Source organism: Silene latifolia, chromosome 9 (genome assembly GCF_048544455.1).
Source record: "Silene latifolia isolate original U9 population chromosome 9, ASM4854445v1, whole genome shotgun sequence".
NCBI lineage: Eukaryota > Viridiplantae > Streptophyta > Magnoliopsida > Caryophyllales > Caryophyllaceae > Silene > Silene latifolia.
This window is the reverse complement of record NC_133534.1, coordinates 952,110-979,441: the sequence shown is the minus strand read 5'-3', so window position 1 is coordinate 979,441 and position 27,332 is coordinate 952,110. Positions and strand designations below refer to the sequence as shown.

Here is a 27,332-nt window from a genome sequence, read left to right as displayed (position 1 = left end):
TGAGGGAAATGGTATCCGTCTATACGTATAGACGGATAGTGTCCGTCTATAATGAGAATTTGTGGATTACAAATTACAAATTCCTATTTAAGATGAATTTATTCGTTATAAATACTAAACAGAACAACTAAATATCTAAGTGATAGCAAGATAAATTGCTTAAGAAATGTCAAAAAAAAATTGTTCCTAGTTCCTTACCTTTTAAAAATAAAACGATTTATCTCCGTCGTTAGCAATATACCAATACCTATAGCTATATGTATATTATCTGGCCTCTGTCTCAATCCTTTGTTTATATTTAGTTTCGGCACAAAGACCAAGAAAAGATGAGATACCAATTATTTGATAAGAAGTGAACCAAATTAAATGTGAATAATTTTTTTTTTTTTTTGCGAGAAGTGTGAATAATTTAATTGTTTATAAATAGTTGACTGATACATTCCAAATAGAATAGGTAAACAAATAACCGATAGAGGACTAATAAGCAATTCCAGCCTATATAATTGGTACACACACGTTCAAAAAAAAAAAAAAAAAAAAAAAATTGGTACACACTGCAAATTAAATTAAGGATGAAAAAAATACGTGTTCCTTGGAAAGTGGAAACCATGGAAACTGTGTTATGCATCACATGAATTTCCACTGTTTTTAGTATGTGTGATTATATTGATCGAGGAGTTATTATTATATATATATTTTTTTTTTTTGACAATAGAGTTATTATATTATATTTGCAATTATTTAGGGAGACATCGACCAATAATTCACCTATAATAAAGTTGTTTATAACATAAAACGAGTATATAATAAAATAATAATCAAATTAACATGTAGATAAGGACAAATGCAATGTTGACGGAATTCGAACCCGAATTATAATTTATGAGTACCACCTCATCACCTCTGATAACTCTATCAGCTAGTTACTTATATTTATACTGTGAGGGTAGCCCATGTAAACTGGGCTCGGGCGCCTGTTATCTAGGCTCGAACCCAATTTGAGGGTCCGGTCGTCCAGAGTTCCTCGCCCAAGAGAAATGATCATTCACAGCATACTGGCAGAGTGGCTAATAATATGGTTATATACGATAATTCGATGATTTTCCGAATATCGGCTAGTCTGGTTGAATAAGGTTCAACAAGCAAAGCTACAACATCATACAGAAATGTTTATCAACCAGCTGTCGGACTGTCGTCTGGTGAAAGTGTAACTCTTTATTACATCCCACAGTTCATTACAAGTTAATCAATACATCATTTCGGAACTTGACTACAATGAGAAGTCGAGAACTGAACTCCAGAGTTTAGGAAAGATCGACTGGCATGAATCATCCTCTGAAACAGTTAATGACAGTTATCGAAACTTCAGCAACTTCTGAAATCCGACCATTGGTACAACAGAAATACTACTACATAAAAATCGACAAGTCTCAGTAGTTTCTTCTGATGAAAGTGTAACTCTTTATTGCATCCACAGTTCGTTCATTACAAGTTAATCGTACAGCCAAAAGAACACTAGTACAGTAGTACACATCATTTCGAAACTTGACTACAACAAGAACTCAACACCTAACAGAGCTTTAGCTCCGTCATAACTTAGACCAGCTGACCTGAATCATCGTCTTAAACAGTTAATGACAGTTCTCGAAACTAACAGAAATACTACTACATCAAAATCTATCGATAATCGAATACATTGACAACCAGCTACAATAATCAACAAGTCTAAGCAGTTTCTTCCAGCTTAAACTAACGGAAACCGAGTAAAACACAACACAAAGATCACCACCATCAACATTTGCCCAAACATTGCACAAACTAAGCTCTCACAGGCTTCTGCAGAACGGCAGACAAATACACCTCAGACTTCCCAGAACCACCAACTTTCTCTCCAACAACCCATTTCAGCTTCTTATACCCGAATTTCTCAATCAATCGGGTCAAAACCCGTTTCCTCTCTTCACTAACACAATAAAAATTATCCAACCAAAACAAACCACCAACCCTCAAAACCCTATCAATATCAAACAACAAAAACTCCATCTTCTCCGGTTTCCCACCAACATCCAATTCCCTTCCAATCCGAATCAAATCAAACAAATTATCATAAAACGGAAACCTATAATCCAAACTCATAAACAAAGGAAACAACCCTCTAGCCGCGATAAACTCGTTAAATGGTCCTCCTACATCCAAACTCTGTGTTACAACAGTCACATTGTGTTCATACATTCGAGCAGCGAAACTCCCTGTTGTTCCACTACCACCAATATCAAACCCGATCCGAATCCGATCCCCATTACCTACTAACCCTAAAACATCATCAATTCTAAAATCATTCTTCCATTTTCCCTTAACAAACCTATCAATTTCGCTCCCGTTTCGACTCAAATCAAACTTATTCCCCCCTAATTTCTTACTTAAACACTTAAAACTATTACAATTATACCCTTCCCAACTACCAACAACCTTATCACTAACACTATTCCAAAGTGACCTCGGCAAAGGGTAAAGTTGTCCAAATTTGTTAACCGTTTTACTAAAACACCTTCTTCGAGGTAACGGTTCACAACCTCGTAACAGTAACTTTTCCGCGACGATCGTATCGCCTGGGCATTGCCCAGAAACCTTATAATTCATAAAATTCGATAAATTTTGAAACGATTTAGCACAAGTATGACCTACAGAAGCTGTCATTTCCGTGATCCCGGATCGAGAGTCTTTCCCTAACGGTAAAGCGTGTCGTTGAAGGAAATTTTTGAGCTCTGGAGGTGTATTAATGGCGGAAATGTCAATTGTTTCGTAACCCAAAAGATCTTGCTCAATTTGGGTTAATTTTTTTTGGGATTGTTCGATTTCTCGCATGATTTCGGATACTTTTTCTGAAATTAAGGTATGATGATGATGAATTGGGTTTTTGTCGATTTGATTGTTGTTGTAAGTGAAAGCGTAAAGAGCGAAGAGATTTGTTGTTACTACTGAAAAGAGCATGATTAGGTTAACAGCAGATGAACAGATTGAAGATCTCTTGAATCTTGCTGTTCCGTCGCCGATTTTTAGGGAAACTGATCCCATTTTTGGGGATTTAGGTCAAATTTGGGGAGAAATTGATCGGAAGACAAGGGGTTTTTGAGAAAGTAGCTAGATTTGAGTGAAGTGGAGAGGAGTGTGGAAAATGAGGTGTCGACGGCATTTTTTTTTTTTTTTTTTGTGTCCGAAAACGGTCCCGGGTATTGGGCCGACCCGACCGTATTAGTTTTGTAACGTTTAACCTGTTTGTTTTTTCTTTTTTGATGAGATGTAGGACTGTCGGATTGATACAATACTAGTTTAGCTCCCGTGCAAGTATGCACGGTATATATAGAATTTTTTTTAGTGTATTATATTTATGAAATTTAAATTAACTAATCTTTTTTTTTTTTTTATGTTTCTCATTGTTATATTGTGGTTTGAAAAATCAAAGTCAAAATCGTATTATCATGAAATGAGTATTTCAATGAAAGTTTTTTCCTATTATCGAAAGATTAATGTGTTATTTTATACTATTTTACTGATAATATATTTTTAGTCGCAACTTTTTATCTTAGAAAATCAATGAATTTTTTTCATTTAAACAAAAAAAAGAATTCTTTTTTATGTCATAAAAAGATTGGAGATAATTTTTTGTATAATGTAAAATACAAAATGACATAAATATATAAATCTGAAAGATTATGTGTATTATAGCCCACCATACTTATATAATATGCTAAAAATAACTAAAATTTATTTTAGGATATATTTTTAGGCGGAAAAATTGGAGTTTCGCCTATTCATTTAGTAATAGAGGATAAGATTATATTGTTCGAATGTGAGTCTTAATAATAGCAAAATATTATTATTTTACTATTAAGAGTTGACTCAAACTCTCTTATTTTTTCAACTTAATTTCTTAAACTTGGAAACTATTTTAATTAACAAATGGGGTTTACATTTTCCCTCATAATTATTGTTCACGAGTTCTGAAAGACCGAACTCAAGACAAGCACAAGCTAATACCACTTTATTATCCAAAATAAAACTATGAGAAGTCTCAAGTTCATACCAAGCTTGTGTGATAAAACCAACCTACGAGGAAGGAAGATTACTCCTTATTGTTTCACCAATTCTTATATAACACGAGACGACTTCTACACTCGAATAAAATAAATGTATGAATTTATAAATGAGATGAAATGTTATTGAATGCTCTAATTAACTCCTTGTAATTTTTTTTTTTTTTTTTTTTTTTGGTGTACGAAGGACCGGCATTTTTAAAGTCCCCGGTGGACCGAATTAACTCCTTGTAATAAGAACAACAAAATTGAGGAGTATAGAAAAGAGAAGGGTCCCACACTCCTACCATTCAATCCCAACTTTAGTTGCAGATTTCCAAAAAAAATAAAATATATTAGTACAACTCGTGATTTAAAATCCGAGCTTCCTACTAAAATTTAATGGGTTGACCCCTCCCATGTTTGACTTTTTCATTCGCAAGAATCAGGAATCGAACCCCTGACCACTTGTTTAAGAGATGAGAGCCCTTACCACTCACACCAGCCAACTTTGGTAAAATTTTTGAGTTTTGTATTAATGAATCTGAACTATGTTGTAAAGTTTTTAAATTTACACACTTAAACATAAGAAAAAGAAAATAAGGGTTTTTGATAACAGCTATCACACATAATTCAGATTTTACCAACTGTTATCAAAGTAATATTTCTTAAAAAAATGCTACTCATCCATGTCAAATTGTCATTTAAGTTATATTTTTACTTCCTTTAGTGTCCTTACCCTTCCCTTGTATGTCCTTCTAAAGTTCTAATACATTCTTCAATAACTCCGTTAATTTTCAAGTTCATCAAATCAAAATCTCATTCTGACTCTCTCTCTCTATACTCCATTATTCTCATTCTCATTTATTATTTCATCTTTTAATTTCAAGTTTAGATGATTATTCTTTTTTTTTTTACTTCTCTATTTGATTTAACCATTGTATGTTTTCAAATTAGTGTTCTTCATTTTTCTTTTTTTCTAATTTTTAATTGTCGTAGTAATTGTTTACCCAAACATATCCCTTCTTTAATTGTTTTAATTGTTGTAGCATCTGCAAACATGGCTGAATTTGGGGAAGAAATAAAAATGTATTTGTGATTGGAACTCATTGGGATTTAGATTAGATGTAAACCATAATCTGGGATTCAAGTTTGGGAAAAAGTTTAAAAGATTGAGATGTTTTTCAAAATCTCCAATTTAATTGGAAAGTATTTAGGATTAGGTTGAATGATTAGTAAAGTTAAAAGATTAGGTTGAAGAGAGGATATGTTTGAGTAAATGGATGGTATGAGTAAGGGGAGTGTGAAATACGGGTATTCTTGACTTCTCATGCGCAAATAAGAAGTTCGTGGTCATGCATGTGATAGGTAATTTTAATTCGAACCAACAATATTGGTAGCAGTTTTTAAAAAAATATTACTTTGGTAACAGTTGGTAAAATCTAAATTATACGTGGTAGCGGTTATCAAAAACTCAAAAAATAAACTTTTGAAAAGTTCAAAAAAATTATACATAACCTCGGATAAATGTAATGTGATTGTACAATACTTATTATAAAACAAAAGGTATAATAGTATTTGTGAAAAACAAACCTCACGCATATATACCCTGGCCTCTGTTTCTGTGACAAAATTTCATTCCCATTTTCTTTCGCCCTTCAGGGCCTTCACATACTTTCTCTCTCATTTTCTTTGTTTAACTTTACTTTATCGATTTCTCTCTTTAAGCAAAAATAGAAAATTATCCATCCCCAACGACATTATGAATAATTTTCAATGGGTCGTTTCACTTGACCGGGTCGAACAATATATTTCTTTCGTTATAATGTTAGTCGTGTAAAAATTGAAACAGAAATTGATGTTTTGTTCGTTATTGTATTGAGATTTGAGAGAAATTTCCGAAGTCACGATGTGTTGGAGATTTTGATTTTCTGTACTATATTACTGTTTACTTTCTATAGTGTTTTGATATAAACTTGCGCGTTTTCGTTAAATTTTGCAATGTTTAAGTCTTTCGGAATTTCTAGATCTATTAAAGTTGAGCGATTTTTCGTTGATTCTATAATATAACGTTTTTTAAATGTAATTTGGGTTTCGTGAGATTTTCTAAATTTTTTTAAATTATTTAGAATCTTCGATTGTGAGTTTTAGGTCAAATTTACATAATTAATTAGGTAAATTTTATATAATTTGATTTATTTTTCGTATATTTCTATCGTATAGTAATTTTATTATTATATTTTTTTGAAGAAAATTATATTAAATTGTGCTAAATGTGAATGTATTATCAAACTTACAAAAGTCGTGGCAAAATACCAATAAATTTAAAATTATTGTGGCAAAATTCTATTAAATTGTGCTAGATGTGAATGTATTATGGACTACTACTACTGTTATTTTTATTATCAAACTCGGTCTTGATCTATCCATCTATAATAAGGGTGTTTGGTAGGTTGAGGGCGGCTGTAATCAATGTCAACAAGGGTTTGAGAAATTTGACACAATATTTGGTTTTATTGAAGATTTGAATTATCTTGACATTAGCAAGAACTTTACCCTTCCCTTGTATAATTCTAGACCCATATTCTGATTAGGTTTGTCATTTCACATTGGAGATGATTGAAACCAATGGTGACCTCGGTTTCGAAGAAGAAAGAAGCATTTTTCAATTGAGGGGTGCCTGTTCTGATGATTGCCAAGCAAAATTCGAGGAGTTTGTTACCCGGCCCATACTCTTATTCGAGGGTTTTACTCGTCAACTTAACGAACATAATGCCTACTGGGATAGCGTTTGTATCGATGAGGGATTATAGCCGAACGTAAGGTCGCTAACAAGAGGCACCTCGAATCTGAATTGGCTAGAGCGGATAAAGATATAGATGAGTTCCTTCACATCGCAACTGTTTACCCGTTACGCGCCAGCGGACCGGAGAATTATCGGTATTCGAGTTTATGGTGACATCAAATGAAGAGGTGAGGGCTGTGATTGAACTGGTCAAGAGGGGCATTTGGCCAGGTACGAGCATTGTTTGGGACGGTGAATCATCTCCTTCTCCTGAGATCCGAGAAACATCAAGGAGGCATGAGATAAATCTTGTAGGGCCAGATGACACTACTGATGTAGATGCCATTGATGGGAGAATCCTTGATTTTGACAGTATGTCATGGGAATAAACAATACAAGTATTGACATATGATTTGAGTGCTGCTTTATTTTTGACCATGCAACTCTAGCGGAAATATGGTTAATGGTTGAGATTTTCATAGATTGGAAAGTATGCTTTTAAGAACCGCTTTTCACGGGGTGTAGATTTGAGAATTGTTTGTTTTTGCGGATGTTGATAAGGCCTCTCATGGTCAGTCACTGAAAACCCAATCTGTACTGAAACTCGCGCTTTACGTAATTGTGTTTTAGCTTTTAGGTCAATGATTACGTAATTGTGTCTTCAACTCTTATTCCGGTAGCAATCGCCTTATTATTCGAGGAATTTCCAAAATTATCAAGTGTTCGTAGATTAATGCGTTTTCATCCTTATGTAAATTTCATCAATTATCCATAGGTTTAAACAATGTTTCACATTAATACTAGTTTAGATCCCGCGCAATGAATGCGCGGTATTTATAGAGTTTTGTTTTTAGAAAAAAAAAATGAACTATAAAACTAATAAAAAAAACTGAGTAATGTCATGAAATGTATATATTTTTAAACAAAATTAATGATTGTTTATAAAAATTTTTATTAGCATATCTTTAAGTTACGATTTAAAACAAAGAATGATTTTTTTATCACAACAATCTTAGAGATAAATTTTAAATAAGGGATTATATCAAAACATGAAAGTAAATAAGAGATTTTATCAAATAGGAAATGTGCTTTAGGCTATTAAATGATGTGAATATGAGACATATATTGAGTTGTAATTAACCAATGAATTGTTATTGAATGACTTGTCTATACAAAGTGTTTATCCTATCTATTTATACAAGCAAGGGAATAAGCTACATGCGGAAACGAATAATTACATTGCTAAGTTGTGGGAAGGGAATATTGCATTGCCTGATTTGGAGCTTGAGCCAACGGCTCTTTCAACGGCCCTAAGGATTGTATTACCCCCCCGCAAGTTGGAGTGTGGAGAGTCGAGACACCCAACTTGGAGAGTAGGTCTTCGAATGAGGCGCGGCCTAGAGCTTTTGTGAAAATGTCCGCTAATTGAGCCTTTGTGTGGACATAGCTTGGAGCAATAATACCGTTTTGTATTTCATCGCGGATAAAATGACAGTCAACTTCAATGTGTTTGGTGCGCTCGTGAAATACCGGGTTTTGGGCTATATAAAGGGCGGACTGATTATCACATTTTAGTTGAATTGGTTCATCGTGTTGAATACCGAGTGACTGAAGGAGACCCTTAAGCCATTTGAGTTCTCGGACTGTGAAAGCCATCGCACGGTACTCGGATTCGGCGGATGAAAGGGATACCATTGCTTGTTTCTTGGTTTTCCAAGAGATAGGAGATGAGCCCAAAAAAACGATATAAGCCGATAGTGATCTTCAACTGGTTGGACATGTGGCATAGTCAGCGTCATAATAGGCATTGAGGCGTAAATTGCTATCGGATTGAAGAAGTATACCTTGTCCCGGAGAATTCTTTAGATAGCGGACAACAGTTAGAGCGGCTTGCCAGTGTTCACTTGTGGGAGCGTGCATAAATTGGGCAAGAATGTAGAATATGTCAACTCGGGCCGAGTTATGGTGAGATAGACGAGACGGCCTACGAGCCGGCGATATGGTTGTGGGTCACTCATAAATTCGGCCTTGGAGGTGCCCAACCGGTGATTTTGTTCCATTGGAATAGGGGCTGGTCGAGTGCCGAGAAGTCCCGTTTCACTTAAAATATCCAGAGCATATTTGCGTTGAGAGAGAAAAATCCCGGTTTTTTGTCGAGCGATTTCGAGACCAAGAAAATATTTAAGTGTGCCGAGATCTTTCACGTGAAAGCATTTGCTTAAAAAATCCTTGAATTGTGCGATAAAACCGGAGTTATTCCCACAAATGACCAAATCATCAACGTAAACAAGGATGTGTACCTCTGTGTCGGGTCGAGAAATGGAGAATAAAGAGTGATCATAGGGACATTGTTGAAACCCGTACTGTTTGAGAGCGGAAGCAAGTTTGGCATACCAACATCGAGGGGCTTGACAAAGGTCGTAAAGAGACTTTCTGAGACGACAGACTTTACCGGTTGTAGATGGGTGAAAACCGGGTGGAGGCTTCATATATACTTCCTCATGGAGATCCCCATAAAGGAAGGCATTATGCACATCTATTTGATGGAGAACCCGTTGCTTAGCAGCGGCTATGGCAAGTAAGGTCCGAACGGTCACAAGTTTAACTGTCGGAGCGAAAGTTTCGTTGTAATCTACGCCTTCGACTTGTCTATTGCCCATGACTACAAGACGGGCCTTGTACCGTTCTGTTGAGCCATCAGCATTGTATTTGATTTTGTAGACCCATTTAGACCCAATTGCTTTCTTATTTGGAGGGAGATCTTCGAGAGTCCACGTTTGATTTTTTTTCAAGAGCATCAAGTTCGAGTTGCGTAGCTTTGCGCCATTCAGGTTCCTGCACGACATCTTTAAAAAGACTAGGCTCGTGATGGTTAGTCACGGCCGATAAAAAGGCTTTATGGTTAGGAGAAAATTTAGCATAATTAAGATAGTGAGAAATGGGAAAAGCGGTACCTGAAGACGATGGGGAAGCGACGAGTGAGTGCAACGATGGACGAGGCTTGGATATGACGAACCCGGTTAAGTTGGAGTTGGGGATTTTTGTACGTTTTCCTCGACTCAATTGTGGTGAGTTCGGAGGAGGTGTAGGGGAGGCAGACTCGGTGGAAGGTGTTGCAGGGCTGGCGGTGGGGTCTGGTGAACGAGATGTGGTGGGTGTCAATGGTGGGGTTTGGTGGACGGTCTTAGTGGTGAGGTCAGACGACTGTGGTGTCGTGGTGTCGTGGTGTCGAGGAGGATCAACGGGGGTCATAGAGTCAGCGAGATTAGATGAAGGGCCATTGTCGAGATCGTGAATGTTTAGATTTTTATATGGAAATTCCGTTTCAACAAAAATAACATCTCGGGAATTAAAATAAGACCCGGTGTCCAAATCGTATAATCACCAACCTTCTTTTCCAAAGGGATAACCAATAAAGATACATTTACGGCTACGAGATGCAAATTTATCGTGAGAACGATTTAAATTTCGTGCGTAAGCGAGACAACCAAAAATGCGAATGTTTTCAAAAGGTGGAGGTGTATTAAAAATCATTTCATAAGGCGTTTTGCCATTTAGAAGAGGTGTCGGAGTGCGGTTTATTAAGTAAACGGCACTTAAAACACACTCTCCCCAAAAATATAAGGGCAGGCTTGCTTGAAAAAGAAGAGCACGTTCGACGTTTAAAATGTGACGATGTTTTCGTTGCACCCGACCATTTTGTTGAGGGGTGTCAACGTTGGATGTTTGAAATAAAATGCCGGTTTCTTTAAAGAAAGGAATTAGAGGGCGAAATTCTGTGCCATTATCGGTCCTAAAAAATTTAATTTTCTTGTCAAATTGACGTTCTACCATGGCAAAAAAATTCAATAGAGTTTGTTTAGTATCAATTTTGTGACGTAAAAGATAAACCCATGTAGAACGAGAAAAATCGTCAACGATAGTAAGAAAATGTTTAGACCCACATGAAGCATTTTCCGAATAAGGACCCCAAAGATCGCAATGTATAAGATCAAAAATTGAACTAGCATTACTAGAACTTGAATGAAATTGTTCGCGAGTTTATTTCGCGCGTAAACAAATGTCACATGTTTTGCTATGAAAAATGTCCGAAGTTTGAGTAGCTTTATTAATAAACGGTAAAAAACGTGAAATACTTGAAGAGGGGTGCCCCAACCTTCGGTGCCAAAGTTCCGTAGAATCAACAGTCCCAGCTAGACATGCATGCACATTATCGGTCCAGACACTTTTTAGGTAGTAGAGTCCATCGTGTTGCTCACTCGCCCCAATCACCGTCTTCGAGTTACGGTCCTGAATGAGACAAAGATTATGGGAAAATTGAATTGTTAGTGTTGTATCTTTTAAAAGACTCGAAACAGACATGAGATTACAATGCAAATTGGCCGCATAAAGAACATCACGTAAAATAAGACGTGACGAAAGGTGGATATCGCCACTTTGAGTAGCAATTGTAAGGTCTCCGTTTGGTAAACCAACAGACAACGGTGAAATGTTTTTAAGATTCGTAAAATGAGAAAGACATCCCGACATGTGATGAGATGCTCCCGTGTCAACAATCCAAGTAAAAGAAGAGACATTACCATTGAGACGGTCATTAGAAAGCTCTTTTTTTCGAGCATGCCACAGGTGTCCAAGTTCCTTCAATTCTTGTGAATTTAGAGAATTAAGATCCAATTTATCAAAATGTGACAGAGAGCCACGAGATGAGGAAGGTGTAGTACCCATAGGAGCCTTACCAGACGCCATATTCACCTTCGGAAACAAACCTGACGATGATGGCGGAAACGAAACAGAGGACGATGCAGCAGGGGTGTGCGTTTTGGGTTGATCATAATTGTTCCCGTTGAAAACAACCGGGGTTATACTATGACCCGGATTTTCAACATGAACCATTGTATATGACGGAGGTTTCTGGCTTTCGACAGTTGCAGAATTCGTCATCGATTTTTTTTTTTTTTTTTTTTTTTTGAAAAGAGAAAAGTGAAGACGAAGAAGACGACAGATGTATAGAAAAGGATGATACCTAGTCTGATACCATATATGTCGCGGGTAATTGATACCAACGATCCAGATTGTGTCATTCATGTCAACAAGGAGAAACGATCTAGTGATTATTACATTTGCGGTCCATGCGATGGGATTTATTTTATTTGGAAGCAGGGGCATCTGATGTTTGATCATGGTCATTATTATTTGTGGAATCCGGCACTTGGTTACAGAAACAAGCAAAGAAATAGGACTAGCGGAGATGGAGATGCGTAAGAAAGATCTAAGGTCTTGTAACTCGTATTCAGAATGTCTTATGGTATACCACAGTTCAATTGCTTTGGTTGCCGTTTATTATTATCCAAAGGAGAGTTTTGATATATGGGCGTTAAATGAGACGACATCGTCTTGGAGCAAGGAATTGACGGTAAAAGTTGATACTTCACTAGCTTTCATACCATATGGTTACTATTGCGTCAATACTAATATAATGTTACTCGAAGCCAGAGATCGTCAAATAATCTTTTGGGATCCTGATTCAAATGAATTTCGGAACGTTATTATCACTAATGATGCTGAAGAACATAATCAAGTAACGCATAAAACCGTCTTTGTATACGTGAAGAGTCTGATACCTATTAACGAATGGAAATTTTGGGAGCGGAGCTAGAGGGATCGGATGAAAATCAAGCTAACCTCATTATCAAGTTTTATTTAATTATTTGGTTTCAACAATTGTTTTTATCTAGTATTCCTTTTTCTACCAGCACTTTCTCAGCTCACTGCAGATAAACAATCAAGATTATCAAGTGTAATTACCAAATTACAGCAACAAACCTAGAAAATTCAGTCCTAATAATTTCACGACAACTTTAATCAAAACTCATCAAAGTACTCAAATCATCATGTTGTGTACCACGGATTCACAGTGCGCGATTCAGACTTTTAAAACTGATATTGGGCAATATTCTGCGAGCTGAGTGGTTATCATTCTGAGTCTTTGTCGTACACCTTAGTTAGGCCTGGAGGTCGTGTATCCCTTGGGTTGGTTGCCAAGAGGCCCGAGCAGGGCAAATTCAACTTTAGGGCAGTGATCACGACAAATCTCATCTATGTCTTGTAAGAATTTATGTTCATTGTTATCTTAATAGTCATACCGCTTACCGTGTATGATTATTTTGCAAAAGCGGAAAAGGTAACGGCTCATAGCCTAGTAAACAAGTTTCAGAAATAATATCTAAAGTGTACTTACGATAACAAGGAAAAGCTAAGTGTAATACCCCGTATTTTATTTGAGCGAGATATTATTATTTAGTAGTATCGTAAAAGTAATTAATTGATTCATATTGTAAGACGAGTCGGGTTTATAGTTTTAGGTGGCTTTTTTGGGTCAAGAGGTCATAACCCATTTACCCATTTACCAAATGTTATAACCCATTTACCCATTTACCATATAACCTAATTTTAACCTAAGATTAACCTAATCTCTACCCTAATCCCTCCCTCATTTCCGCCTCCCTCTTCCCTCACGCCTCCCTCCTTTCCTCAACTGAGATCTCAACCATTCACGCATAAAGAGAGAGAGAGGGTAGCCATGGTTGTTGACGGCATAGCAAGGAGCAGCTAGGAGTGTTTGGCGGCGTTCTTAGGCGGCCCTAGGTGGCGGTAGTGGCGGCAGAAAGGTAAGAACAAACCCCCCTTTTTCTCTGTTTTTGTGTTTCTGTCGGGGGTTTAATGTTGTTTCGTGACTAAGGAAGTTGTTCCTGGTGGTTGTGGATGGAGTATACAGGTAGTGTGGTGTGAGATGAGTGTCGTGGTGGTTGTTGGGGTGGTTGTAAGTGGTGGTAGTGACAGAGAGAGGCGACGGCGATAAGGGGTAACAAACGGGTTTAAAATGCGGGTTTCAGGCGAGTTAGAGAGGGCTGGGTTGGGGTGGCTCCACCGTGGACTAGGGGAGGTCGAAACGGTGGTTTCACCATGTCTTGGTTCGTGGGTTGACGGCGAGTGGGGCTGTGGTGGTTGATGAGGGTTATGGGTGTAGAGTGCGGTGGTGGTAAAGGAGAGAACATGGTGGGGGGGAGGCACGGCAGTTGAACCGGCCAGATTGCCGACCACTGGTTCGACTCGCCAAGGCAATCGACCAGGTGGTGGTGGTCGTGGGTGGTGAGGTCGAGTGGGTGTTGGGTCAGGTGGTTGTCGCGGTGGTGAGGTGGCTTGTGGTGGTGTGTGTGCGCGGGTGAAGGGGTGGGTGCTGTTTTGGTTTTTAAACGGTTTTTTTTCATCATTTAATCGTTATATTTCGTATCGGGTCGTATTCTAAATTAATTAACTTAATTCCCGAGTTAAGTAAATAATTAAAGACGGGTTGTTTGAATTGTTTGTGTGATTCGGGTTTTTCCTTAAATCATTTAATTCATTAAAAGGGTTATTTAATTTAATTCCGAGTCATCTAAATTAGTTATTTAATTTGACTCCCGAGTTATTTAAAATGTTCAGAGACGGTTTTGAGTCGGGATTGTTGAGTTGTCCAATAGTTGATTCGGGTTTTCTTAATCGAATAATTCGTTTAATCTTTTAAATTATCATATCGGTTATTTAAATTAATTCCCGAACCAGTTAAATAATTCAAGTCGGGTTTTGAGTCGAGACTGATTAAAGTGGAAAGTTACTATATCGGGAAAGTTTCTATTTTGAGAGATGTCTATATTTAGTAGTTAGTAATTATAAATATTATAATTGTTTTAGGTGACGGATTCGTGAAGGATCGATAATCAAATGCATTGCTTTGTTTTTCGGATCGCTTTAATCGCTTAATTGGATTTCTTTCGGGCGCTTTGAGGTAGGGAAATACACTTGTCCTATTATCGTCATAGTTGAATTGTGTTGACTTGATTCCTGGTTATTGATTTACGTTATCATTTATATTTGGGAAGTGATTGACTGAATTTATCGTATTGAGTATGATATCACAACATCGGGTATCTGGCATGACTTTATGATTTATCGATTCGATGAATTATATACATATTGCATTGCATTAATTATTGTTGGGCATTTCATATGCATTGGAGTTGGAGGATGATGTGGTGGTGATGATGTGGAGATACGATGTGATGTTGTGATAAGGCCCAGGCGGGTTCGCAGACTTGCCCTGGTGTCCTCACTGTTGAGTCGCGAGATCGGCTTCGGTCGATATATAGTCTACCGGGATCGGTATGGTGGGCGTTCCGGGGTATGAGATGTGTGTGATGAGTTGAGATGGAGATGGAGGTGTCGGAGTATCATGCATATCATATTTATGTTTTATTGTTTTCCTACTCAACCTCGTGGTTGACCCCGTGTATTCGTGAAACACTGTGATGAACCGTTTTATGGGGAGCAGACTTGACAGTTTAAGAGATAGGATGGGGAGCTGGATGGGCGTGAGACATTGGATCGACGGCTTAGTAGCTAGCTCATCATTTAGAAGACTTTCACTTTTATTTATGTCAATTCTTGTAATTTGAGTTGAAAAGAGGATTTGTAATAGTTAAGTTAAAATATTATATAAATTGCCTTGGAGTTTAATTTGTTATTCACTACCTCGGGAAACCGAGATGGTAATGATCCGGTTTATTAGGGAATGTCTTGCTAAAGGCTCCTTCATAAACCGGGGTGTTACAAAGTGGTATCGGAGCGAACGATCCTCAGGCCTAAACCAATGAGCCCAATGAACATAGGAAGTGTCTAATTAAAATGAACCCCGGGATAGAACTGTTAGGAGCACACCAAGGTAAGGTATGAGTTAGGGGCCCCCTCACACCGAACCAGCGGCCCTCTCGATTTGACCCGAAACCCCGAGTGTATATGAGAGAAAGGGTAGAAAAGTTGCTTGAGGTTGAACATGAAATTCATCTATCGTTGCCTAAGTGTTAATTGATTGATACATTGATTATTGCATAACCGAGTGATGTATACCTTGCGACCCATATATTCTAACCATTCTGCAGAACAACGCTACGGTAAGTATTTTGTATGAATGATGACGTGAGCATATGATGTTGTAGAAATGAGAAATAAAATTTCCTAGTTCAAAGTTAATAATCAATGAAGTGTTGTGGTAGCCGGGAGTATGAAAATAATTGCGAGTCGATGATAGTTACCTAGTTGGATGTTGAATGATGTGTTGATTGTACTATTATGCCTAGTAATATGCGGTTATGTGATCCCGAAGCCATGCTAGTATAGTATCGTGATAGTAATTAGAAACACTGTTGAATTGCATGTTTAGTCATAGCAATCGTGATTTAGATGTAAGGAGTAGATCGAGATGCGAAGGGATTCTACGGGATAGATGTTTACAAAAGTACAGTGTGAGATTTAAGTTAGGATGAGTTAGTATCGATAGTATGGTTGTAAGAGTTTGAAACATAGAAAATGAATGACCTAGTGCTGAAACACGTTGTATGATTTTACTCTCGAATTGATCTTACTGCCATTTCTTTTCTGTTTATTGCCTAGGGATGAAAATTTTATGAGAGATAGCCTCGTGAGTTAGTGTTCATTTGACGTTGGTTTCATGCTTATATGATATACGGATTAGGAGTAATAAATATTTTAGTGGGCTGTGGTCAGGAAGTTCCTGTGCAGTGATGTTTTGACCAACGATTTTGTAAAAATCCTCATTTAAATTGTATTAATAATTTTTGCATAATTCCAACTCCATCGATTAGAAGATTCGCATATGTTTTCAAATTAACAAACCACGAAAATTCTTGATGTCTCTATATTAAACGGTAGGTTTTACAAACTGACCCAAGTTTTGGACCAATTGCTGTCACATGTTTGTTTGGACCAACTGAGTTGTAAAATCCTTTAAAAATGAAATTTTTGTGCTTTGGACCTAATTATTTTCCCCTGTGTCTTTTAACTCTCCGTGTTTTATAAAAATAATATGAATCAAGTTTTAATCGGACGGTTATTTATTCGTGATCTTTGAAAGTTACAATGTGAAACATGACTTGTAAAAATGTGCGTTCTAGGTTGAGTTTCATGCAGTTGTTTGAATAATTCATGAGCCTTAGTAATGTGAATTTATAATGCTTTATATGACGATAGTAGCACGCATGTTCAGTAGTTATGTATCTTAACAAGTGTTAAAATTAAAACTTAGTTGATAACGTTGTTGGCATGATAGCGTGAGTAAAATGGGATAGCTTAAATTGATTCTTAATCAAGAGTGAAATATTTTATACGAATCCAGTTGTTGCATATTTTATGTATGGTTGGCACGTTGTAATACCTCTAGTATGTTCATCATATTTGCATAGTGGTCAGATATATATATAAAAAAAAAAAAAAAACTATATTGTCATAGCTTGGTAAAGTTGATGGCGTTAAAAGTTAATTTAGTTGTGCTAATCTACTTGCATGAATAAGTATAATAATTGTGTTTAAATGTTTACACATGGAGGGTAGTAATGAATATGTCTAAATGTTCACACATGTAGAATGACATATGAGTTCTAATGTCTTTTATGTGAGTCGGTGTGCCTATAGTTATACTTATAACTTTCATTGCATTAAATTGTTTCAGTCGAATCTAAAACCTATAACATGATAATAAAATGTGTTGTTATTCCTTATTGAATATGTTCGTTACTATATTGTCATAAAGTGCCAAAGTGATTCTTGCAATTGTAGCACGACATTTGACATATCTATATTCTCGAGTCGTTACTATCAATTATCTTATAATAAAGATTGTTTATGATAACTACGTTGGCAATTATAATGGGATAACCCTTTGATGATTCACATGATATGCATTGGTTTAAATGATAGTCATTATAGTTACATTTAATTGAGCCTACTAGTTGCCTAATTATTCAATCATGCAAATCGTGAAGTTGTTCAAGTTGCTAACCTTTTATCATAGCTAGTGTTCTACAAAGTATATGATGGCAAATGTATATGTTTAAACTATTTATACAATATCTCCTGTTTTGCTGAAAATGAATTATACTAAGTTGCTGGACACAATAGAATGATATGGTTGCTAAAATGTGAAACATAGGGTGATATGGAAGTAATGTTGTCGTTGTCATAGATCATATGTAGTTACCTTTATTGGGAAACATGTTTTCAGAATTGATATCGTGCAAACAATTTTTATAATTTAAGATATGAATTATGAGTATGTTGTTGATTGCTTAAATTCATCGACCTAATTCGTGACCTAAACCAGTGAGTGAGTAAAGGGTTGTATGGACATGTCAATAAGATCCTGTGATTGTGATAGATAGTAGTGGTAGATCTATTTCTGTGATATGTTTACAAATGTGAGAAGTTCTTAAATTGTTTTGTTGATTTTGCTCTCGCTCGTTCATTGTCTATAATCGATCATCAAATTTATTAGTTGTGAAACCGGGTAAACCATGATTCCTTTCGTGTTGTTCTTTTAGTTGATGTTGTGTTTTTAAGTTACGCATGAGCTAGTAATAAATGTTACGTGTTGACAATCAGTTAATTCCTTAATAAAACCTTGTTTCGACCTTAATGTTGATGCGCAACCTCTTATCATGTATTCTTTCCTGTCACGTGTGGTTGATAATGATCTTGTTGCATAGGTATATGAAAATTTGAAAAGAGGGTACGAGGACGTAACCATGTTTTTAGTCGGGTAGGATTGTAAAATCTTAATGTTTGTATTGCACTTAATTGTAGATGGTGGTTTTGATCAAGTAAGTGTTTCGTTGTGGGGTACCTATGCAAATGAGTTCTATATGTTTGTTCCTACTTCTGTTAGTTGGTTGAGGTGTAAAAGAAGAGTATAGTTAAACTACTGGTAATGAGTTATGAGTTGGCCTATGAGCCGAGTGATGATAACGGGAGTTATGTTTACGGTCCGGTGCGACCATGGTTATTGAGTTACTTGAGTTTGAGATCGGAATTTAGATGGAAGATGACGGTGTTCTCAGATGATTATATAGTTGTTATATATCTGTGTTCCCAGGTAATTATTAGTCGTAGTTAGTTGGGTTAAGTAAAGATGAGTTAAACTTCGGGACGAAGTTTATTTTTAGGAGGGCAGAATGTAACATTCCGTGTTTGTTATGTTAATTGTTGTGTCAAAAGTGTGTGTTAACCAAGTCGGAAATGCGTGACGTCCGTATGTACGATATACAATACCCTGCTGATGCTTGAGTACGGGAGCGAAATTCGGGACGAAGTTCATTTTAAGGGGAGAAGACTGTAATACCCCGTATTTTATTTGAGCGAGATATTATTATTTAGTAGTATCGTAAAAGTAATTAATTGATTCATATTGTAAGACGAGTCGGGTTTATAGTTTTAGGTGGCTTTTTTGGGTCAAGAGGTCATAACCCATTTACCCATTTACCAAATGTTATAACCCATTTACCCATTTACCATATAACCTAATTTTAACCTAAGATTAACCTAATCTCTACCCTAATCCCTCCCTCATTTCCGCCTCCCTCTTCCCTCACGCCTCCCTCCTTTCCTCAACTGAGATCTCAACCATTCACGCATAAAGAGAGAGAGAGGGTAGCCATGGTTGTTGACGGCATAGCAAGGAGCAGCTAGGAGTGTTTGGCGGCGTTCTTAGGCGGCCCTAGGTGGCGGTAGAAAGGTAAGAACAAACCCCCCCTTTTCTCTGTTTTTGTGTTTCTGTCGGGGGTTTAATGTTGTTTCGTGACTAAGGAAGTTGTTCCTGGTGGTTGTGGATGGAGTATACGGGTAGTGTGGTGTGAGATGAGTGTCGTGGTGGTTGTTGGGGTGGTTGTAAGTGGTGGTAGTGACAGAGAGAGGCGACGGCGATAAGGGGTAACAAACGGGTTTAAAATGCGGGTTTCAAAGTAGTTAGAGAGGCTGGGTTGGGGTGGCTCCACCGTGGACTAGGAGGGGGAGGTCGAACGGTGGTTTCACCATGTCTTGGTTCGTGGGTTGACGGCGAGTGGGGCTGTGGTGGTTGAGGTGGTTATGGGTGTAGAGTGCGGTGGTGGTAAAGGAGAGAACATGGTCATTTGGGGAGGCACGGCAGTTGAACCAAGCAGATTACAGCCCCCGGGTTCGACTCGCCGGTGGCAATCGACCAGCTGGTGGTGGTCGTGGGTGGTGAGGTCGAGTGGGTGTTGGGTCGAGGTGGTTGTCGCGGTGGTGAGGTGGCTTGTGGTGGTGTGTGTGCGCGGGTGAAGGGGTGCGGGCTGTTTTGGTTTTTAAACGGTTTTTTTTTTCATCATTTAATCGTTATATTTCGTATCGGGTCGTATTCTAAATTAATTAACTTAATTCCCGAGTTAAGTAAATAATTAAAGACGGGTTGTTTGAATTGTTTGTGTGACTCGGGTTTTTCCTTAAATCATTTAATTCATTAAAAGGGTTATTTAATTTAATTCCGAGTCATCTAAATTAGTTATTTAATTTGACTCCCGAGTTATTTAAAATGTTCAGAGACGGTTTTGAGTCGGGATTGTTGAGTTGTCCAATAGTTGATTCGGGTTTTCTTAATCGAATAATTCGTTTAATCTTTTAAATTATCATATCGGTTATTTAAATTAATTCCCGAACCAGTTAAATAATTCAAGTCGGGTTTTGAGTCGAGACTGATTAAAGTGGAAAGTTACTATATCGGGAAAGTTTCTATTTTGAGAGATGTCTATATTTAGTAGTTAGTAATTATAAATATTATAATTGTTTTAGGTGACGGATTCGTGAAGGATCGATAATCAAATGCATTGCTTTGTTTTCTGGACTGCTTTAATCGCTTAATTGGATTTGTTTGGCACTTTGAGGTAGGGAAATACACTTGTCCTATTATCGTCATAGTTGAATTGTGTTGACTTGATTCCTGGTTATTGATTTACGTTATCATTTATATTTGGGAAGTGATTGACTGAATTTATCGTATTGAGTATGATATCACAACATCGGGTATCTGGCATGACTTTATGATTTATCAGTTCAGTGAATTATATACATATTGCATTGCATTAATTACTGTTGGGCATTTCATATGCATTGGAGTTGGAGGATGATGTGGTGGTGATGATGTGGAGATACGATGTGATGTTGTGATAAGGCCCAGACGGGTTCTGCAGGACTTGCCCTGGTGTCCTGTTGTTGAGTGGCAGATCGGCTTCGGTCGATATATAGTCTACCGGGATCGGTATGGTGGGCGTTCGGGTATGAGATGTGTGTGATGAGTTGAGATGGAGATGGAGGTGTCGGAGTATCATGCATATCATATTTCTTGTTTTATTGTTTTCCTACTCAACCTCGTGGTTGACCCTGTGTATTCGTGAACACCTGTGATGAACCGTTTTATGGGGAGCAGACTTGACAGGTTTAAGAGATAGGATGGGAGCTGGATGGGCGTGAGACATTGGATCAGACGGCTTAGTAGCTAGCTCATCATTTAGAAGACTTTCACTTTTATTTATGTCAATTCTTGTAATTTGAGTTGAAAAGAGGATTTGTAATAGTTAAGTTAAAATATTATATAAATTGCCTTGGAGTTTAATTTGTTATTCACTACCTCGGGAAACCGAGATGGTAACAGTCCGGTTTATTAGGGAATGTCTTGCTAAAGGCTCCTTCATAAACTGGGGTGTTACACTAAGGCCGGATCACAACCTAGTAAACGCGTTTCAGAAATAATATCTAAAGTGTACGTACTTACGCTAACACAATGGTAAATTCCAGTCAAATTACTCGCAACTTTAAAAAAAACTTGACTAATGATTGATCGAATTCCATTGAAAAGTGTCGAACGTAAGATTGATTTTCATCCCTCTGGCTTCACTCCCAAAATTTCCTATCGTTAATCGGTATCAGACTCTTCATGTATACAAACACGGATTTAATTGTTGCAAAATAAGTACAACCCGTATCCTTATCATTTGCAATAATAATGTCCCAAACTTCATTTGACTCAGGATGAAATAAGATTATTCCGCGACGTAAGACTTGGAATAACACCATATTAGTATTGACGCAATAGTGACCCGGTGGTATCCTAATTGAAAAATCAAGTTTTATCGTCAATTCCTTGGTCCAAGACGACGTCGTCTCACTCAACGTCCATATATCAAAATTGCTCTCTTTAAGATAAAGAGCAACCAAAGCAATTGAATTATGATATACCATAAGACATTCTGAATACGAGTCCTTAGTCATTTGACCTTTCCTACGCATCTCCGGTAGTCCTATTTCTCGGCTTCCTTCCGTAACCAAGTCGACAACAATGATCACGTCATATATATGCGACATGTGGACATGCTTCCCAAGCCAATAATAACTTGTATTAACGAAAGCATAACATTTTGCCTCTTGCAAATAGTAACTTTTCGATAAATCTCCAACGTATGACCAGGAATCCTTCCTTAGTGAATAAACCATGATTGAAAGAGGATAATCATTGTTATCATACTTAATAATAACAACCGCCTTATAATCTTCAGTCACAGGATCAAACCCAAAACCAACACTAATAGAATCTCTATCGGACATATTAGGTTTCCTAATTATCGGTGGTAACTTTTTCTTCTCGTTCAGACCCGGGCTCCACAAATAATAATGATCGCCATCCTTCTTGAACTTGCACATAAAATATATCCCATCACATGGACCGGAAAAGTAATAAACAATAGGATTTACGTTACCTAAGACATGAATATCACAATCTGAGTCGTTGGTATGAATTACCCACGACATATATGGCTGTAGCTCTTTGGCTTGCGTTTTCGAATATTGAACAATTAAACGATCGCCATAACGTTCTTTCTTATGTTTTTGATGCTTGCGTATGAAACGATGACTTTTGATGATTGCGTACCATGATTTGCAAACACTTTTGAATCGCAACAACGATTTTACGGGTAACCAAGATAGAATTTCAATGATTAAACTCTCATGAAGATAACCTGCCATTAATTAACAAAAGGGTGTACTTGTCAAAAGGAAACAAGGGTTTATGATTTATATGCAGTTTAAAGCTATTTTCTTAAGGTTCATCATTAATTAGGCTTTGTATATTTTTGTATGTGAAAAAATAACCCTAACTTACCTAAGTATACATACACGGAATATAGTAATAACCCTAACTTGACCTAAGTATACACGGTTCCTTGCTTGCACATCAAGTTAATGAAAAAGTAATGGCAGGTTACTTATGTTGAGTCCTCCGCAGGCTTATAGAATTAAGTGAATGAGACCGGCCCACAAGCAAGTGAGGTTTCATCCTAAAACCAATTGGTGATAGGAGGAGTAGCCCACTAACTTATAAGCTAGCCTCTTCACTGTTATTCTACCGATGTGGGATAATGCCCCTCACACACATATGGGAAGAGACCTCAACAACTTACTTGTAAAAACTCTAGAGTTGAATCGTAACTTGTAATTCGCAAAGGTCGGTTTTAGGCAAAAGAGTATTAGATGGAAAGTTAATGAAAAAATAAAGCGTATGTGAAAATTAAAAGTAATCACGTTTACTTATCTTTATTATAAGAGTTTTTCTATCACATAATAAGTTGCCAATTAAGGTAAGATTTGCAACATTATATTATGAGAAATTGGAATATAAACTTATGATTAGGAAAGGAAACATTATTATATTATGTGATATGTGATAAATATTGTGGAGAAATAATAAATACAGGTTTCATCAATTCTTATTCTTCTTCTTATTATTATTATTATCACTCCGTACTAAATAAAATATAAAACGGATTAATAAGATAAAATTAATAACGTGGAAGGTTGTTTTCATGAGAGTTTAACTATTGAAATTCTATCGTTGTTGCGATTCAAGAGTGTTAGCAAGTCATGGCATGCAATTATCAAAAGTCGATATTTCATACCCGAGCAGCATCTAAAACAAAAGAAAAAACGTCATGTCGATCGCTCAATTGTTCCATATTCCATAAGGCAAGTAAAGGAGCTTGGAGTGCCGCCAACTCCGGATCCCCCTCTACCACACCCACTAGCTCTCCTGTCTCTGCCTTTCGCTTCCCTTGTAGCTGGGCCCCCCCGCCGCAACATTGATGTAAGATCAATGTAGATGCGGCTTTTTCCCCCTCCTCCTCGGTCTCTTGTTTTGGGTGTGTTGTTAGGGATCCTGTTGGTTCCTGGGTGCACGGGTGGTCCAGCCGGTGTTTTGCTACTACCCCTTTTATTAGTGAGGTCCTTGCTATTAGAGAAGGGATCCGTTTTGCAGTGTTGTCCATGGATAAATTTGTGATTGCTTCTGATTGTATTAATGCTATCAATGCTATCTTGAGCCCGGCCTCCCCCTGCGGGCCCTTTGCTAACATTATTATTGAGTGTAGGGATCTATTACAGGCCTCACCAGATCTGAAGCTTGTGTTTGAGAAGAGATCGGCTAACAAAGTTGCGGATGCCCTAGCCAAGTTCTCCGCGGCGGATGATAGTCCTTCTAGTGGTTGTTTTAGTTGGGATTATGCCCCTTCTTTTGTTACAAACTCATGTATGCTTGACTTTTTAGAGGCTTGTACGCCTCTTAATCCCAACCCCCCTCCTTGATGTACTTGAACTTTGGTTCTCTTTTTTAATTTAATGCTCTTTTTCGACCAAAAAAAAAAAAAGTAAAGGAGCTAAAGCCAGGGGCGAAGCTAAGGAGTAGCAAAGAGTAGCCCTTACTACCCCAAACCCATAAAAATCGGTGTCGACTTGGTTACGGAAGCAAGCCAAGAAATAGGACTGCCGGAGATGCGTAGGAAAGATCCAATCCCTTTGATGTGGTATGCAGAATGTCTCATGTTATACCACAGTTCAATTGCTTTGGTTGCCGTTTATTATGAAGATAAACAGTTTTAATATATGGACGTTAGATGAGACGACGTCGTCTTGGAGCAAGGAATTGACGGTAAAAGTTGATAGTTCACTAGCTTGCATACCGGCCATATGGTTACTATTGCGTCAATCCTAATATAATGTTACTCGAAGCCAGAGACTATCGTCGAATAATCTTATGGGATCCTGATTCAAATGAATTTCGGAACGTTATTATTACTAATGATGATGAAGAACATAATCAAGTTACGCATGAAACCGTGTTTGTATACGTGAAGCGTCTGATACCGATTAACGATAGGAAATTTTGGGAGCGGAGCTAGAGGGATCGGATGAAAATTATCAACTTACAGTGAGTTATAATTTCACTATTTGCACGGTCAAGTTTTATGTAATTTGGTTTAATTTCAACAATTGTTTTTATCTTCTAGAATAAACAATAAAGATCTATTGTAATTACCAAATTAACAGCCGCAAACCTAGAAAATTCAGCCCTAATAACTCCACGAGAACTTTAATCAAAACTCATCAAAGTACTCAAATCATCATGTTGTGTATAGTCATGTATTCACAGTGCGGCGATTCAGACTTTTCAAGCTGATATTAGTCAAATTCAGACTTTTCAAGCTGATATTAGTCAACGCTTTCTGCAAGTAGTTCTCATTCTGAGTCTTTGTCGTACACCTTTCATTCTGAGTCTAGTCTTTGTACGAGCAAGTAGTTCTCATTCCGAGTCTTTGTCGTACACCTTTCATTCTGAGTCGGAGGTCATGTATCCATGGGGTTGGTTGCGAGAAGGCCGTGTGTATCGAGCTAGGCAAATTCAACTTTAGGGCATGTATATGTCCCGTAAGAAATTCTGTTCATTGTTATCTTAATAGTCATACCGCTTACCGTGTATGATTATTTTGCAAAAGCGGAAAAGGTAACGGCTCATAGCCTAGTAAACAAGTTTCAGAAATAATATCTAAAGTGTACTTACGATAACAAGGAAAAGCTAAGGCCGGATCACAGCCTAGTAAACGCGTTTCAGAAATAATATCTAAAGTGTACGTACTTACGCTAACACAATGGTAAATTCCAGTCAAATTACTCGCAACTTTAAAAAAAACTTGACTAATGATTGATCGAATTACTAGTCTGGCTAAAAAACACACCATGCAAATAGCGAAATCATCGGTCATTTTGCTTTAAGGAAGCTCAGGTCCAATTGAGCAAATTAAACCTTAGATTGATTTTCATCCCTCTGGTTTCACTCCCAAAATTTCCTATCGTTAATCGGTATCAGACTCTTCGTGTATACAAAGACGGTTTTAATTGTTGCATGATAAGTATAATCCTTATCCTCAACATTTGCAATAATAATGTCCCAAACTTCATTTGAATCAGGATGAAATAAGATTATTCCGTGACCTAAGACTTGGAATAACACCATATTAGTATTGACGCAATAGTGACCCGGTGGTATCCTAATTGAAAATGAAAGAATGATATTCCGTAAATAATTCATTGTTCGAGGATACAATATATACTAGCATATACAATGTGAACGTATCGCTAAACTAGGTAACTAAATATATACAAATATATTTATTTACTAATACACCCCCGCAGTCGAAGCGGGAGGAGGATGAACGCTTAGACTGGAGCGAAAATGAGTAAAAAGTTGTCTAGGGAGGCCCTTCGTAAAGATGTCCGCGTACTGAAATGGTGAAGGAACATGAAGAACTCGAACTCGTCCAAGCTGCACCTGTTCACGAACAAAGTGTATGTCGATTTCAATATGTTTCGTCTTATTGGTGCCGACATGGTGGTTTACGGACATTGTAGACGGCAGAAATATTGTCGCAGTAAACAAGAGTGGCATTGCGAAGGGGCATATGAAGTTCCAGCAAGAGATTGCGCAACCATGTAGTCTCTGCCACTACATTAGCGACGCCGCGATATTCAGCTTCGGCACTGGATTTAGACACGGTTACCTGTCTTTTAGACGACCAAGAGATTAGATTATCCCCGAGAAACACACAATACCCGGAAGTGGAGCGGCGAGAATCAGGGCAGCCGGCCCAATCAGCATCAGTATAAGCAGTGAGAGCAGGTGATTTGGACACGGTGAAAGTAAGACCGAACTGTAACGTTCCTTTGATGTAGCGTAGCACACGCTTCATAAAGTGCAAGTGTGGTTCCCGCGGGTCGTGCATAAATAAGCAAATCTGCTGAACCGCATAAGAAATGTCAGGCCGTGTAATAGTGAGATATTGAAGTGCACCTGCAATACTTCGATAAAGGGCGGGGTCAGCAACTTTCGGGCCGTCTGTAGCACTTAACTTGGCCGAAGTGTCTACTGGAGTTGCAGTAGGATTGCAGCCAGTCATTGAAGCCCGTGCAAGAATAGACTTCGCATATTGTTCTTGAGAAAGAAATAAGCCTGTTTTGGACCGAGTAACTGTTATTCCAAGAAAATGATGAAGCTTACCAAGGTCCTTCATTGCAAATTCACGGGACAAAGTGGCAATAATCTGCTGCAAAAAATGTGAAGAGGAAGCCGTAATAACAATATCATCAACATATAGAAGTAAATAAGCAGTGTGAGAGCCATGTTGGTAAATGAATAGAGAAGTGTCACAAATACTGCTTCGGAATCCTTGGGATGTGATGAACGTAGCGAAGCGGTG

The 27,332-nt window shown here is 37.5% G+C and overlaps 2 protein-coding genes across 2 annotated transcripts; both read right to left on the bottom strand.

Moving 5' to 3' along the window:
• Positions 1 to 1,437: 1,437 nt before the first annotated feature.
• LOC141598601 (putative methyltransferase At1g29790) lies at positions 1,438 to 3,191 on the bottom strand. Its single transcript, XM_074418296.1, has one exon. The coding sequence runs from the start codon at positions 3,073 to 3,075 to the stop codon at positions 1,819 to 1,821; it is 1,257 nt and encodes a 418-aa protein (XP_074274397.1). The 5' UTR covers positions 3,076 to 3,191; the 3' UTR covers positions 1,438 to 1,818.
• Positions 3,192 to 21,645: 18,454 nt separating this feature from the next.
• LOC141599764 (F-box/kelch-repeat protein At3g23880-like) lies at positions 21,646 to 22,776 on the bottom strand. Its single transcript, XM_074419874.1, has one exon. The coding sequence runs from the start codon at positions 22,774 to 22,776 to the stop codon at positions 21,646 to 21,648; it is 1,131 nt and encodes a 376-aa protein (XP_074275975.1).
• Positions 22,777 to 27,332: the final 4,556 nt, after the last annotated feature.

Excerpts from the sequence above, each read along its gene's own strand:
- LOC141598601 (XM_074418296.1), bottom strand. The coding sequence starts at position 3,075 with ATGGGATCAGTTTCCCTAAAAATCGGCGACGGAACAGCAAGATTCAAG.
- LOC141599764 (XM_074419874.1), bottom strand. The coding sequence starts at position 22,776 with ATGGCAGGTTATCTTCATGAGAGTTTAATCATTGAAATTCTATCTTGG.